Source organism: Piliocolobus tephrosceles, chromosome 6 (assembly GCF_002776525.5).
Source record: "Piliocolobus tephrosceles isolate RC106 chromosome 6, ASM277652v3, whole genome shotgun sequence".
NCBI classification, from domain to species: Eukaryota; Metazoa; Chordata; class Mammalia; order Primates; family Cercopithecidae; genus Piliocolobus; species Piliocolobus tephrosceles.
Genome location: NC_045439.1, coordinates 73,941,641 through 73,957,392, shown reverse-complemented (window position 1 = coordinate 73,957,392; position 15,752 = coordinate 73,941,641). Strand labels below are relative to the sequence as shown.

At 35.7% G+C, this 15,752-nt stretch overlaps 1 protein-coding gene and 1 pseudogene across 1 annotated transcript in view; one reads left to right on the top strand and one right to left on the bottom strand.

Moving 5' to 3' along the window:
• The window catches only part of WDR72 (WD repeat domain 72), a 219,349-nt gene that overhangs the window by 134,154 nt on the left and 69,443 nt on the right, over positions 1-15,752 (bottom strand). The window contains exon 13 of the mRNA XM_023227213.2: positions 14,973-15,169. Within this exon, the coding sequence (XP_023082981.1) occupies positions 14,973-15,169 (197 nt within the window). The remainder of the gene's footprint in view (positions 1-14,972; positions 15,170-15,752) is intronic.
• LOC111552834 lies at positions 1,406-1,552 on the top strand (annotated as a pseudogene).

Here is a 15,752-nt window from a genome sequence, read left to right as displayed (position 1 = left end):
CTTATTGTTCCTTATGGCAAAATCTTATTCATCCATCAAGATGTAGTCCTAATATGACTTCCTGCATACCACAGACAGGGTTACCTTCACCATCTAAAGGGGTTCCTCCCACTGGCACTTCCGGATATAGGTCAACTAGAGCACATACGTCACACCATGGTTTTTGCCAACTTGATGTTAAAACAAACAAACAAAACAAAACAAACACCAGCTAACAATTTATCTCTCTTGCTTCAACTAAGCAATAGACTCCTCTTCCAGACACACTCTATTCTCTAATTCAATTTTTTTTTTTTTTTTTTTTTTTACATAGCAAACAAAATGACCTTTTCAAAACATAAATCAAATCATGTTATTCCTTTTGAGTAAAATTGTGAAAAGACTCCCTTTAATATCTGGAACTCAAGCTTCTTACTTTGGATTATTACATCCAACATATTCTATCCCTCCCTCACTTTTCAATATTGACTCTTAATTCTCCCTCCCCCGTACTTCTCTTGAGTCACACTGACCTTTTTGACTTCATTATCTACATCAAGCTCATTCCTACTTTAGACGTTTTGCAGTAGCTGTTTGCTTTGCTTAGAATATTCTCCCCTCTGAAAGGTGGGAGAATTTCTGGCTCCTTCTTGCAATTCAAACTTAGGATAAATCCTACCTCCTTCTCTGATGTTCTCTGACCACTCAGCCTATAGTAAATCTCCAGGACTGTCTATCAAACTGCCCAACATTAATTCCCTGCAGAGCCTTTATCATTACCTGACAGTCTTGTGTTTTTTTTGTTGTTGTTTTGTTTTGTTTTGTTTTAATTGTGATGTATCCTCTCTCACTAGAAATGTAAGTGCCATGGGCACCATGATCTTGTATCAAGAAGAGTGCCTGGCACATAGTAGATGTTCAATGAATATTTGCTGAATGAATAAAGTATTCTGTTTGCATTCCATGCTACAAAACTTACATAACATACAGACACAGTAATTCTTTGTTCTCAAGGAGCTTTAGGCCTAACTGAGAAAATAAGACAAACAAATAGTGGTAAAACAATTAGGCAATCTATAGTTTTGTTCTTTTGTTTGTTTGTTTTGTTTTATTTTGTTTTTGAGACAGAGTCTGGCTCTGTTGCTCAGACTGGAGTGCAATGGCGCGATCTCGGCTCATTGCAACCTCTGCTTCCCAGGTTCAAGCAATTCTCCTGTCTCAGCCTCCCGAGTAGCTGGGACTGAAGGTGTGTGACACCATGGCAGCTAATTTTTTGTATTTTTAGTAGAGACAGAGTTTCACCCTGTTGGCCAGCCTGGTCTTGAACTCCAGACCTCAGGTGATCTGCCCACCTCTGCCTCCTAAAGTGCTGAGATTACAGGAGTGAGCCACCGCCCCAGTCCCTAGTTAATTTATGAATTGATTAATCACCTCTCGGCCTTCTGGCTAAGATCAAACGTAGCATCTGTTCTTATCAGTTTAATATAAATTGTTTAACTAGCATGTTCATGGTAAATTGTACATGCACATGCTGCAGTCTGGGTAGGATTTGACTAGGTAAAGAGAACATCTCTGGTACATGAGATTGGGCAGGAAGAAATGTGGAGAATAGAGTTACCAGCACCACCCATGTGGAAGAGCACTGGGGTACCAGAAATTATGGAAGAGCCTTGTCATGGGAATCTAAATGGGGACTTCAGAGACAAGGAAGAAGAACAAATCCTACAAAGCTCAGTTTCTCCTGGGGCTGCTAATCTAGTATGCCACCCTACGTTCCCACAATGAGCTACCTAAAAACATTTAATGTCATACATGTTGAAATGTAATCAGCCCTCTCTCCTCCTCATCCTCTCATGAGAGGGTGAGTTAAGCAGTTTTCAAATGATGTACAAAAGCAGGAAGCAATGTTTGCTACTTGGGGGAAGTGGAATTGTACTAGTCTTTGCATCTGGGAAATGAAACATAAATCAGGCCTCTTCATATTTATTACGCTTAAATTTCTGAAAGTTATTACAAACCTGTTGATTAGATTGTTGCTGGCTTCAGGGGTTTTGTATTGAGGAGAGGGCTTAGTAAAGTAATTATTTCAGGGAAGTAGAGGCTCCTGATATACAACGCAATCCTCAGGCTATTTTTGAGTGCTTATTTTAGACAACTTTGTTATTAGAAAAAGAAGTCTAAGATTTGAGGGCAAGTAAATGGGGTAATAATATGCACTTTGCTGGTATAACAAGCCATTTTAACCACATTGCCTTTCAATCTTCTTTTCTGAGTTTTTATCAGCTCTGTTCTATGCCCACCTCACCCAAAGTGAATCATTTCTCACTAATATGCTGGACATACTAAGTTTTATCACCACTATTTAATAAACTTTTTCTTATAAACTTTTGGATTAATTGAGACATGTCTAAATATCAGTGGAGGTTGCTGCTGTGTTTCAACAGCCTCTTTGCTATTACTGACTATTTTTTGCTCGGTCACTCTCCTCTGTACAATCAAGTCACATGTAAACCTGATTTGGACTCAAAGCAACTGACTGGCAAAATAAATACACTTTTTTTTTCTGTCAGTCATTTATATATTTTTTTCTTACAATTCAAAAACGGAAGCATTCTTTGCTTTCTTGCCATCTATTCTTCATGTTTTAGACTTCAGTAGTTTACAGTTCATGAGTTTATTCCACAAATATTTCTGAATGCCTACCATGTGCCAGATATGCTAGATGATGAGAATTTCATGATAAAGTTATAAAATAGGTTTATCATAACTGTACCTGTCCCCTGTGAACTTACACTGCAGGAGAGAGTAGGGAAGATATAAAATGAAATAAAAAGGATGCTGAGAAAGAGAATAACAGAAAGTGGGCTGCTATCTACATAATGGTAAACTGCCATCGAAGTTAGACTTGAAGGTATAGAATTGGGGTGAAAATATTCTGGCAAAAGACTAACATCAGTGGAAATATGAGTTTCTTTAATGAGGCCACATAGTTGGGGATTAAATATCTGGGTCATAGAACTGAACCTGTAGTTGATGTTTTTCATCTTTTTTAATGTATGATTTTTGATTTTGGTTTTTATTACAAGGGTGAATGCAACTCAGATTAATAACAATGGAATGCTCATTCTTAGTTTCTTTTCTTTCCATCACGCTTGTGGAAGCCGAAAAGAATATTTCATAAACAGTTACGTGAGTTCAATAGACTGGAAATTGTTATGTCTGAAGAATATGTGTAAACCTGACAGGACATCCCCTGCCCCACACGGTAAGTGTTAAAATCAAATTTATAATTCTAAAGATACTCTTGCTAAGAAAATAATAGATAGAGTTCCTAGTTTAGGAGATATAATACATTTTAAAATAATAGTACTAAATAGAAATTGGAATTTTATGAACATTCTGAAATATTAAAGTGGATCTTTCCTAGGTTTTGATTATGCATAAATATACCCAGTCTGAAATCAACACAAAATTACCAGTGGATAGTAAAAATCAATTAGAGTTCTTTCCCAAGTATCACTCATGAACTACTGACAACTCCTGCTCTAATTCTCAACTGAAGAAACTTTTAATTATAATATGATGTATGTGTTCATGCTGAATGAAATTCAGTATATTCTGAAAACAAGAATTAAAAGCAACCATACTAAATGATTTATCAAGAAGACATCAGGTAACCGCAAGAGGGCTGCAAAAGATTTAAGAGATATGATGTATCATTCATACATAATGAGACTTTTGTAAATTATATTACTTAGTCCCATTATACTTCATTATTTGTCTGTGAATTAAATACCCATGTATTATACCCATTATACAGATAGAGAAATAAGGGCTCAAATCCTTAGATTTTGTTCATCAGTGAAAGATAAATAGATTTTGATAATTATTTCATTACAAAACTGAAGTCTGATAAAATATAATAACTCAATGTTTTAAAATACAAGAACTTGGTCCTAGAATTAATGGACATAGAACATTAGGTGAAGGCAAAAAAACATCAAGCTGTGGCCCCATAGCTGGGCCTTTGTGGTAGGTGCACAAGAACAGTGAAACGAACCATCATCTGAGGTACTGTGTGTTATGTGGGCACTTCCTCACCACACAACTCATTGAATTTTCTGTATCTGATCTCATTTGCTATCTGGATTAAGATAGAAGGGCAGACTCTTTAAATCAGATGTATATTGAGGGCATAATTTGTCATGATTAATTGAATTATAAAAAGTGAAAATTTCGACAAAATACACTCAGAACTGTCAGTTTTCTGCTTCTACCTTACTAATTCCATCCTTGTTAACACCAGAAATTTAATGACTAAAAATATGTCTCAAGATATTTTAAGCTGATCATTAGTATTCATAAATGTTAAAGTCATAAAAGAAAGATATGCTTAAGAGATCTTTGGCCAGGCGCAGTGGCTCACGCTTGTAATCCCAGCACTTTGGGAGGCCGAGGCGGGTGGATTACCTGAGGCCAGGAGTTCGAGACCAGCCTGGCCAACATGATGAAACCTCATAGCTATTAAAAATACAAAAATTAGCTGGGCATGGTGGTGCACACCTGTAATCCCAGCTACCCCAGAGGCCGAGGCAGGAGAATCACTGGAACCTGGGAGGCAGAGGCTGCAATGAGCAAGGATCGGGCCACTTCACTCCAGCCTGGGTGACAGAGCAAGATGCCATCTCAAAAAAAAAAAAAAAAAAAAAAGAGATCTTAAAGACAATTTGTTACCTTCTATCAACTTGACTTTATAATTGATCTGGATTTTAAAAGATAGATCCTTGGCAATTAACAATTTTGGACTGACAGTCATATAATAAAAACTATGTGAAAGTTCAATGTTCAGGTATCCTCTTAGATTTGGGGAGATGTCAACTCTCAATAATTTTCTCATTTGAGCCTCAATATAATCACACATGAAGAGACAGGACCCATACTATTCTTTCCATATTTTGCCATATGATTACATGATCAATGTCAGGCTATGGTTGTTGTAAAACAGAGATTGGCTTGAGAGACAACAAAAAGGAAAACAAAACATCTGCTACCAGAGAATCAATGGAGAAGGCCACGTTTTATATAACGACAAGAGACCTCTAGTGGGAGCTAGGAAGAAAGTAATGAAGGTAAGCAGGGCTTTGCATTTTGTAAGCTTTCTTTTTTTTTTTTTGAGACAGAGTATTGCTTTGTCGGCCAGGCTATGGTACAATCTCGGCTCACTGCAACTCCTGCCTCCCGGGTTCAAGCAATTCTCCTGCTTCAGCCTCCTGAGTAGCTGGGATTACAGGCACCTGCCACTACGCCTGGCTAATTTTTGTATTTTTAGTAGAGCTGGGTTTCACCATCTTGGCCAGGCTGGTCTCAAACTCCTGACCTCGTGATCTGCCCGCCTCAGCCTCCCAAAGTGCTAGGATTACAGGCGTGAGCCACAGTTCCTGGCTTTGTAAGCTTTCTTAATGGCTTTCTAAAAGTCATCAGGTTTTGGGCAATATGTGAAGAAATAGAACAACTTCCATTTTCAGTCCCATTTGATTGTGCATGGGGTTAAATACGTGCATAAGAAAGCCCCTGCTGCTCACGGCAGCTTGTTAAGATCACTTTTATATCTGGCAGGAATAGCCACACTTGAACCAAAAGATTATGCAGGATATTTTAACTTAGGACTAAAGCTGTCTGCAGAATTGTATGAGCTATATAGTATGAAGAAAATTACAAATAAATAAATGTCATTTGGAGATGCAGAGAACTGGTGGTGCCTTCAGGACATCACTATTAAAACTGAATTCAGAAAAATGGACAAGAATGTTAGCTGTACATATTTTTTTAATAAGTTCATGCTCTTAGTTCCAATAAATACAGATACGTTTTGTTTTGAATAGTATAGAGGAACTATTCCATGAAAATAAATGCTTTCTTTTTTGAGAATTGCTTCCTGTTAGTTTTTTGCATTTGCTGCTCTCTTAGGGCCAGTTTCAACATAAGTCATTGGTACAGAAGTAGTGCTCCTGTTGGGATTGCTTTAAATGGGTCCAGATGGTACTCTCAGTCAATAAGTGATATTACCAGCTTTCAACAAGAAAGATTTTATTCTCCTCCATTTCTTTCCAGTTATAAGCAACTAATACTTTGAGTTAACATCTAAATTCTACAAACTTCATTTTTTTCCTGAAAATACCATCCAGTGCATTAGTCATTAGAAAAACAGAATAGAAACACATTTTGAAGAGGTCACATTTATAATCATTTTAATCAGAACCAACAAGTTGCTCAATAACAGAGCATCCAAATCCACTGGAGTGAATTTGGACTCTAACAGATAATAACCTCTTTAAGTAGGTGGAATAGGGTCATCTTTTGGGTACTACAAGAAGCAGGATCTTAACAAATTTTGAGAGGCTACTTGTTTTTAAAAAGGAAAAACAGGCTGGGCGCGGTGGCTCACGCCTGTAATCCCAGCACTTTGGGAGGTCAAGACGGGTGGATCACAAGGTCAAGAGATCGAGACCATCTTGGCTAACACGGTGAAACCCCGTCTCTACTAAAAATACAAAAAAATTAGCCAGTTGTGGTGGGGGGCACCTGTAGTCCCAGCTACTCGGGAGACTGAGGCAGGAGAATCGCTTGAACCCGGGAGGCACAGGCTGCAGTGAGCTGAGATCACATCACTGCACTCCAGTTTGGGCAAAAAGGAAAAAAGAAATAAGGAAGAAAAAAAGTCTAAATAAGCTAAATAGTTTTGGGTGCATAATATCATATGAACATGATTACAGAATTCATAGGTTCTAAAATATTTATAAAATTATTAATGTAAATGAAGGCAAATGTAAAGATGTGCTTTAATAAATCATGCTAACACAGTCCCTAGATCAAGCTAAATACAAAATTAAAATGCCTAAAATGTTTAACTTTTCTCCATGTTTCTATGCTAGAACTTCCCCCTCCAAATTAACTGATAACTACAGAGTATTTAATCCAAGAAGAAATTTATAATCTTAGATTTCCATGTCTCCTATAGAGTTAATGAAATATTATGGGGGGAGAGAAACTGAAATAAATCTAAAGCTAGGTTTAGTACTAAATAAATGATATACATATTTATTCAGTGAAAAATCTTACTTTAGAAATAACGAAGAAAGAACATTTTTTGAAACCAGTTAACCCAAAGCAGAACTAACCCCTTCTCTGGCAGAAATCACGGTTGCCTATCAGCAATTACAAAAATAATAACGCCGACCTTGAATCAGCCTTAAAGGTCTTCGCTCACAATTATATTATCAGCTTTATGAATTTTCAGTTGCTATCTCAGCCATAAATTCAATAAATGCAGAGTTGATCAGTAATAGGAAGACAACTATTTTAACAGCTGACTTCATGGAAAAAGGCATTTGAGAAAGCACATGTTATACTGGCATTTTCCATGTTAAAAAATGCAGCTTTTTCAAATCCTGCTCAGTACACTTTAGATGAGGACTTATGTCCTCTCAGGAACAACAATAAAAACTAAAAATCAAACTCAGCCAAAACTAGAAATGATTTAAATAAATTATATCGGCAGTCCTGGGAAAGCAATAGTCAGCTAAAAGGTTTTTATACCTGGAATTTTTTTATATTTCCAGACTTTACCTTGGAGCATTTTTTCTCATCTTAAATATATAACTTCACTTCCTCTCTGTATCTTAAACATAACAGCTCGCAATGGTAGAGAAACCCAGTGAAAAAAGAGCCCTGTGTGTAGTTATTGTAATTAACAGATTCAATATCTATTACCGCCAGTCAGGTATCATAGCAACCTTGTAGTGCTGAAAACTGCTTAGAAAATTCTTCAAAACCAGCAAGACTCTGCTTTAGGAAAACAACACTGGGGACATGACTGGCTGTCAACATCTGTGGGTGTTGCTATGGGCACAGCCACAAAGAACTCTGCCATCTATACAAAAAGGTATACACACAGAGAAGAGGGGAGGGACACAGAAGATAAATTGATAAGGAAAACCAAAAAGAAGAAATAATTGGGCTGGCAATATACAATAGGCACACAATTTTGAGTCCATGTTTTACACAAATTCTTTTCTATTGAGGCTAGAGAACCCAAATTAAACTTAACTGTAATTGTGACTAAACATGAGCCAGGGTTTGGAAATAATATCTGAAAACTCTCCATTTGTACCCTTTATCACAAGGCTTAATTTGAAACTTAAAGTGAATTACATTTAAAATAATATTTAAACTTCCACTTATAAACCCTTAATAGTCGTTTATAAATCTACAGAAGAGAAAAGAACAGGTTACTATGAACAAGAACCCAATATTGATTTTTCGGCAGTGCAGTAAGGCATCTCCATTCTATCTGGCTGCTGTCAAAGCCACTCTTTAACAGCTGGAGTCAAATTGCACTATTTACAGCAAGAGCCCTTGTCAAGTGGACCATAAGTATCCTAACAATACACTATTCAAATGGCACTTTGCCACACAAATTGCTGACTTGATGAATAACCTATGTCAATGACTAAGGCCAATATAAAAGTTTCATTTTTATGAGAGGTTTTACATTCACACATTAAGTAAGCTTTCTTTGAAGAACTATTAGGCTATATATTTCAGGCCTTTGGATGCTGAAAATAATTAAAATCTGTTTAAATACATTGAGAGAACTTGACAACATTAATATGGATCCGGTGTTAACTACATTTGTCACACGAGTCAGAACAGAGTCCTTCTGTTGCTGGCACTCCCCACCGGCACGTGCTGCACAAAGCCAGGCTTAAACTAGCCTCGCACCATGAAATAGGAGCATTCTCCTTTTGTGCCTGTGATTTACATGGCCAACGAATGTTTAGATACAAGCCAGGCTTTGAAGTCCTGTGAGGAAATTTGGAGTTGCTTCTGGGTGCGAGGTGGACAGCTGGAGTCATTTAATGGTGCATTTCCTACTTTTCACAGTCACTCAGACCTTCTAAATTAGTTTTGAAACAAAGCTGTGACATATTCCTCATAGTTTTCTTCGTGATTGAGGTAATATTTTAAAAACGGAAAAAGTTTAAACTCACGCCACAAAATGAGAAAAGGGAAATTCTTCATAAAGCAGTTATAAAAAAAAAAGGATTAGTTATTACAGAAACTTTTATTTAACCTACAGTATGTAAAATTACCTATAAAACTCTTATGATAAACAGTTATACACTGTCAAAAACTTGCATCACTTTATGTGTTCAGAAAGCAAATGACCTTGTAGATTTCTCCCCTAACGTTTATTTCTTTATTCTATCTTCCTAGGCTGGATATTATCATTTAGGTACTACAGTTTTAAGTTGAGACTCACCAAATGAAAATACTTAACACAGAAATTTTAATCCAATGTTTACAGAGGAAAATGACTGTCTGTTCATCAAGTGTTTGAAATTTAAATCTATTTTCTTTTAAAATTATAAAAAATTGATATAAAATATTTTCCACATTCAAAAAATAGTTCTATGCTGCTTATTATATTAAAAAGAATAAATCAAAAATGTACTAATCAACAAGGGAAAATTTTCATTCTATATGGATGATTTAGCCCTATATAATGTAATTTATTGTTTTAAAATAAATATTTGTTCTTTTTTATAGTTATACAAGTTTAATATTAAAATAAAGGTAGTTTAATAAAAACCATGGTAACATGTAATATTGCCATGATGAATTATCATTTAATAGCTTTACAAGTAAATTTTCAGATGATATTTTCAAATCTCACAATTTGGAAACTAATTCTATTTTGGTTATTTTTTGTGTCATAAAATGTAAAAGAACTAACTTTTCATTCTGATAAGGTGATAGGTAGTAGTGGAATCAAATTTCAATTGGTGATCCACCAATACACCAGCTGTTTTTCACAAGAGGCATCAGAATAAAGCTCTAATAAAAATTTTCAGCAAATGGTACCAGAGAGACATCACCATAAGGTCAGCTAAAGGTTAAAAGTATATATAACCATATTTCTAGAAAGTTCAACTGGAATGTAAATAATGCAGTGTAGTCTTTATTTATAATCAATTTTATATGCTTAGATAAAAATGCACATATAAGTGCATTATTTAAAGAAAATTTCATTAAAAAAATCCAACTAAGTTGGGAGCCATTACTCACAAATTTGTTTCTCTACAAAGGGTGGTTTTCCAAACACATATGAGTTCCTGGTTTTTGTCACAGATTAGACTTGACATAAGCTCTTTTGGATTACATTACACACAGTTCAGAAGAGGTTGGGATAAGCTGTTTCATGTAAAATACAGACATGGAGGGAAAAGGGAGGTGTTGACTATTTTGCCAATTTGTCCTCAGGCCTCATGATCTCCAGGTCCAGTAAAGACTGTCTAGATCATAAACTGGCAAACGACAACCAGTGCATCATCTCTAGTCCACTGCCTGTTTTTATAAATACTGTTTTTATTGGAATACAACCACCCTTGTTGAAGAATTGTCTATGGTTGCTTCTGTGCTCCAAAAGCAGAGTTGAGTACCCATAGCTGCAAAATTCTGGCCTGCAAAGCCAAAAATATGTACTATCTGGTCCTTTCTTAGCCCATTTTTGTGTTGCTATAAAGGAATACCTGAGGCTGAGTAATATATAAGGAAAAGAGTTTTATATGGCTCATGATTCTGCTGGCTGGAAGACAGGACATCTGGTGAAGGCCTGTCTTCTTCCACTCATGGCGGAAGGTGAACCAGAGCCATGTGTGCAGAGATCACATGGTGAAAAGGGAAACAAGAGAGGCAGGAGAGGGAGGAGCTCTTATTAGCATCCAATGCTCCTGGAAACTGATGGAGCTCATGCACTCTGGTCCCCACATTAATCTATTCAGAAGGATCTGCCCTATGACCTAAACACCTCTCATTAGGTCCCTTCTTCAACACTGAGGAACAAATTTCAACATAAGGTTGGAGGGGTTAAATATCCAAATCATAGCAGGTCCTTTACAAAAAAGAAAAGTACTTATTCCTGGTCTAGTTCATCATTGTTCGATACAAATGGAATGCAAATCACATTTGTAATTTTAAATTGCCTAGTAGATACATTAAAAAAAGGAAAAAAAATGGGTGAGATTAATTTTAGTAATATATTTCATTTAATTCTATATATCCAAAATAGAATTTAACATGTAGTACTAACCACATTTCAAATACTCAGTAGCTACAAATGTTTAATGGCTACCATTTTAGACAGTGAAGCTCTAGAAAAGCAAACCAGAAGGAGCTGCTGGGAGACCCATTCTACCGAAAATCAATTTCTAAAGAAAAGACATTTCGAGGATACTACAATAGGCCCCAAATAATAATCCACATTACCCTTTTATTCATTTCACAGACAAGAAATGCAGAAAAAGAATTTAAAAGCAACTAACCAACAAACAAACAAAATAGGTGTTTTTCCCTTAAAATACGATGAAGCTACAAAGATTTCTGCAATATATAGATGATTTTAGGATGGTTGTTTATTCTCTACTTTGATGCTAAATTCCTTCCACTGCAATTTAAACAGGTTCTATCTTGTCTTATCCTTAGATAAATCTAAGAAAAGCAGTTCCCCATCACTAATATGATATTGTATTCCTTTAAATCCTTTATGACTCTGGCCTTCCTTTCCTATGCCAGAGATATTCTTTGTCTAGCAGCACAAATTCAACTCCTCTAGCATTTCAAACTGGAATTATTTTCAAAATGTTTTGTTGTATTTGTTTTTCTCTTTTAAACTTTTCTCCAGATCTATATGTACTTGCTTCAAATGCAACAAGAAAAAATAAATACAGCATTCTAATAAAGTCCAAATGTTGCCAAACACAAAAATCTCTGCTAGTCTTCTGTTTAAACAGTTCATTCTATTGTTGGAGAATATTTCACCTGTGTCTTACTAAAATCCACAAACAAAAACAATCCTGAAATACAAAGTAACCTTTAACAGTTTTAAATTTCACAGGTATACTGTCCCTCATTTTCCCCACATATACAATGAGTATGATTCAAATTTGGTTTCTTAAAATTAATTTTTTTCTTATGAAAACTCATGAAGCATTTTACCATATTAGTAACAAGGAGAATGGGGAATGTATCAGCATCCATAAAATGTCATGCTTATCAAATTTGTAAATTAAAGAAGACTAAGATACAGCAACCTTGGCAGGTACAGTGGCTCACATCTCTCATCCCAGAGACTCAGGAGGCTGAAGCAGGAGGATCACCTGAGGCAAGGAGTTTGAGACCAGCCTGGGCAACAAAATGAGATCTTGCCTTTAAACAAAAAAACTTTTTAAATTTAGACAGGTATGGTGTTGTGCACCTGTAGTCCCAACTACTTGGAAGGCTGAGCTGAGAGAATTGCTTGAGCCCAGGAGTTCAAAGCTGTAGTGGGCTGTGATCATGCCACTGCACTGTGATTGTGCTGGAGTGCAGTGGCACCATCTCTAAAAATAAGACCCTGCCTCTAAAAATAAATAAATAAATAAATAAAACAATCTCAACAGCCTAACTCTATCAGGATGAAATGCTAAGAGAAAAAGTATATAGCAGACCATGAAGATATCCAGTACATAATTTAAAAAGATATAACTTAGGAGAAGCATAAAAATATATTGTTCTAATTAGCACTAAATTTAATAATAAGAGAAGTATAGTATATAGGACAAAAAAGGTGATAGTCCTGTCCAATTGAGTTTATCTCCGAATGTAAAGAATGAAAGTTTGAAATTGTAGTCATCTAAGGTAAGGGGCAAAAGCAAGAAAATAAAGTTGAAATCAGCCTGTAAGTAGGAAAACAAGATTCTGGCATTTTATTGCTTCTTGAAGTCAACGAAGAAACAAAATTATATAAAGAAAATGAAATCTATATATATTATTACCAGTACCTAAAGAGTAGCTATGAAGTTCTTCAAAAGAGTGAAATACATAGCAGTCAGTTTACCTTCCGGGAGTTAAACTAGTAAACATGACACTTGATGAATGAGATTTGCTCCTGCAGACCCTAGACATCTTAAAGGCATAGGTCAAGAGACATCCCTCAGTTTTCACCTACTACTCTAGCATATAATTTCCACTATAAGATGCTAACTCTGTTATGAATGGTGAGCAACAAAGGCACACCAAGATGGGGATGCTTGGCAGCTGCCTCAGCTCACTCGCTGGGCTTTATTCACTGCAGCCTTATGATACCTAAGACTGTCAGAGTGATTCAATTTCCCAACTTATGTTCAGCTGTGAATGTTGAAGTTTCAAAGCATCTCTATAACTGTCCTTAGAAAAATGATCTTTTCAAGTTAAGAATAGGAAAAAGTAGGTTTCAAAAACCTAAAGACAATGGGTTGAATGAGAAAAGAAAAAAAGCCGTCACCTAATCACCAGCTTCAATATCTGAAGGAGGAAAGTACAAACAAAAGCAGGTGTTCTAAATGAAGTCTTAAAAAGAAAAATCCAAAATTCAGAATTTTTTCCATGCATTATCAGCCCTGACCAAGGGAGATGGTACTCTGCTGGGCTGAGAGCATTAGTTACACTCTGCTGGGCTGAGAGCATTGGTTACATTCTGCTGGGCTGAGAGCATTGGTTACATTCAACTCTCAGAGCTCAATGAATGAATATTCTCTGGGCTCTGACTCCATGCCCATGAAGAAACCCTGTGTTACAATTTCCCCTGGCCTCAGCTTTGCTGCAGTGAGAACGTACCAAGCAACAACCTGAGTGCCAATTAAAGAATTGTCATTCTAGTTTATATATTCATTTTTGTAGTATTTAGTTAGTGTGACTCAGTTCTCACAAGGTTGACTAATCCTAGACTCACTTATAAAAATCTAAACCAGGCCTCTAAACCTAAAAAGCTAAAGATTACATGCTAGCACCCCTGCCCCCAACTCTGCTGCTTTGACGCATGGCTTTAATGGCCCATTGGCCTTTCTTGATGATGACATATTCTTTTGGCTAACTATATACATACACATGAGATAAAATAAGGTCTTATTCTATGTCCTTATTAATAGCATATTACTAGTCTTCATAATACCATTAAAATAACAGAGAAGATGAACAATATGTAACTAAGAATCAGCAAAACCTTGATTTAGCAATCCCACTTCGAAAAATATATCCTTTAAATAATCTGCATGAAAAAAGCTTTAGGTTCATAGATGTGTTATTTAAAAAGTGAAATATAAAAACCAAGCCATGTATCAAGCCATAGAGAAACGATCTATACCAGCAATGATAGAAACACCACATAGAGCATAATGCAGCCATTAATAATAAAAATTACATATTAATACCATGAAAATATGTTTACATAAAAAATACATTTGATATGTACATATAAATGGCATAGTTACAATAGTATGTTGAGGGGATAATTTGGAGGTGAAAATATAAAAAGATGGAAAATAATCCCTTATAGAAATCAGATTAAATTACTATATCATATTTACAAATAAAAAACAATAAAGCTAGACAAATTTCTGCTAAGTTGGTTGACTTGGTTTATGAGAATAAATGCCAACTCCATCACTGTGTATTCACTGAGGCTTAGAATCCTAGAGAGTTACTGATCCTACTGATACTGGGTATATCAAAATAATTATCCATACTGTGATCTAGTTTTTCTGACTTTTTTTGTTTATTTTCAATCAGCATTTTTAAGAGGTCAGATACTCTTAAATGAAAAATAAAAACAGATCCAAACTACAGAATATAAATGTTTTCCCTTCCTTATGGAAAACGACCTAGGATTCAAGGGTTAATATAAAATGGACTCAATTTTGACAAGCCAGAAGCTATTTTGTCAAAAATCATGCCATAAAAAGTATAACAGTCACTCAAAAAGTTACACTGATTCACCCAAGATTATTTGGTAGATGCAGCAGTCTCTTAGTTCTTGTTTTTGTGCTGATACTTAAGTGCCATGTATTTATGAATGCATCTAACTTCTTATTCAGTTGATAATGTTCTTTGTGAATATCAGCTTGATTTGAACTTACCTTACATGAAGACTCCACTTGCAGACTAGGGCAAGGTAATGGCCCAAGCTGGTAGGGGCTGGAGGATCTCTGTTGTATACTTTTGTGCTTAAGTGTCTCTGAGGCAATGGGAAGTACAGACTTCACAAGCTGTGAATCATCACAACAATTAAGAATAATTCGTGCTCTTTCTCCTGTCTCATGTCTTTCCAAAGTGCCTGGAAAACAAGAAGTAAAAATGTCAGCAAATATTTACCCCAACCGAATAAGACAGAACAAAACACTCTTTAACAGAAGAATCACAGTCCTTTAAGTTATCGTGCCTTAGTATCTTGCAACCAAAAAATAGCCTGGGAGCTTTTTCTAAATTATTCAAAACACTTGCTCATAAAGGCTGAACTTATGGATTTGAAAAGCTCATCTTCTTCTTTGTGCTTCTTCATCCACTGAAATCAACAGGAGATTCAATAGTCTTTAATAGTAAAATCTCTAACTTATTATACAGTATGCAAGTGATCAATAACACATAACTATGGAATATTTTAGTGCTGTCCCCTAGTGTTCCAACTCACAAGCAACAGAGAACCCACAGTGCTTTGCTTGGGTTCCTAGGCTTGAAATGTTTCTATTGGTAACATATAATTTAAATGAATGGAGCAAGTAAGAACACGGATGCTTTGTGTACTGCCTCCCTCACCCAAGTGTCCCCGCAGGGCTTTGTTGTTTTATTGTTGGTATTGTTGTGATTATATCCTTTGGCTTTTATTTCTTTTTTTTTTTTTTTTTTTTTTTTTTTTTTTT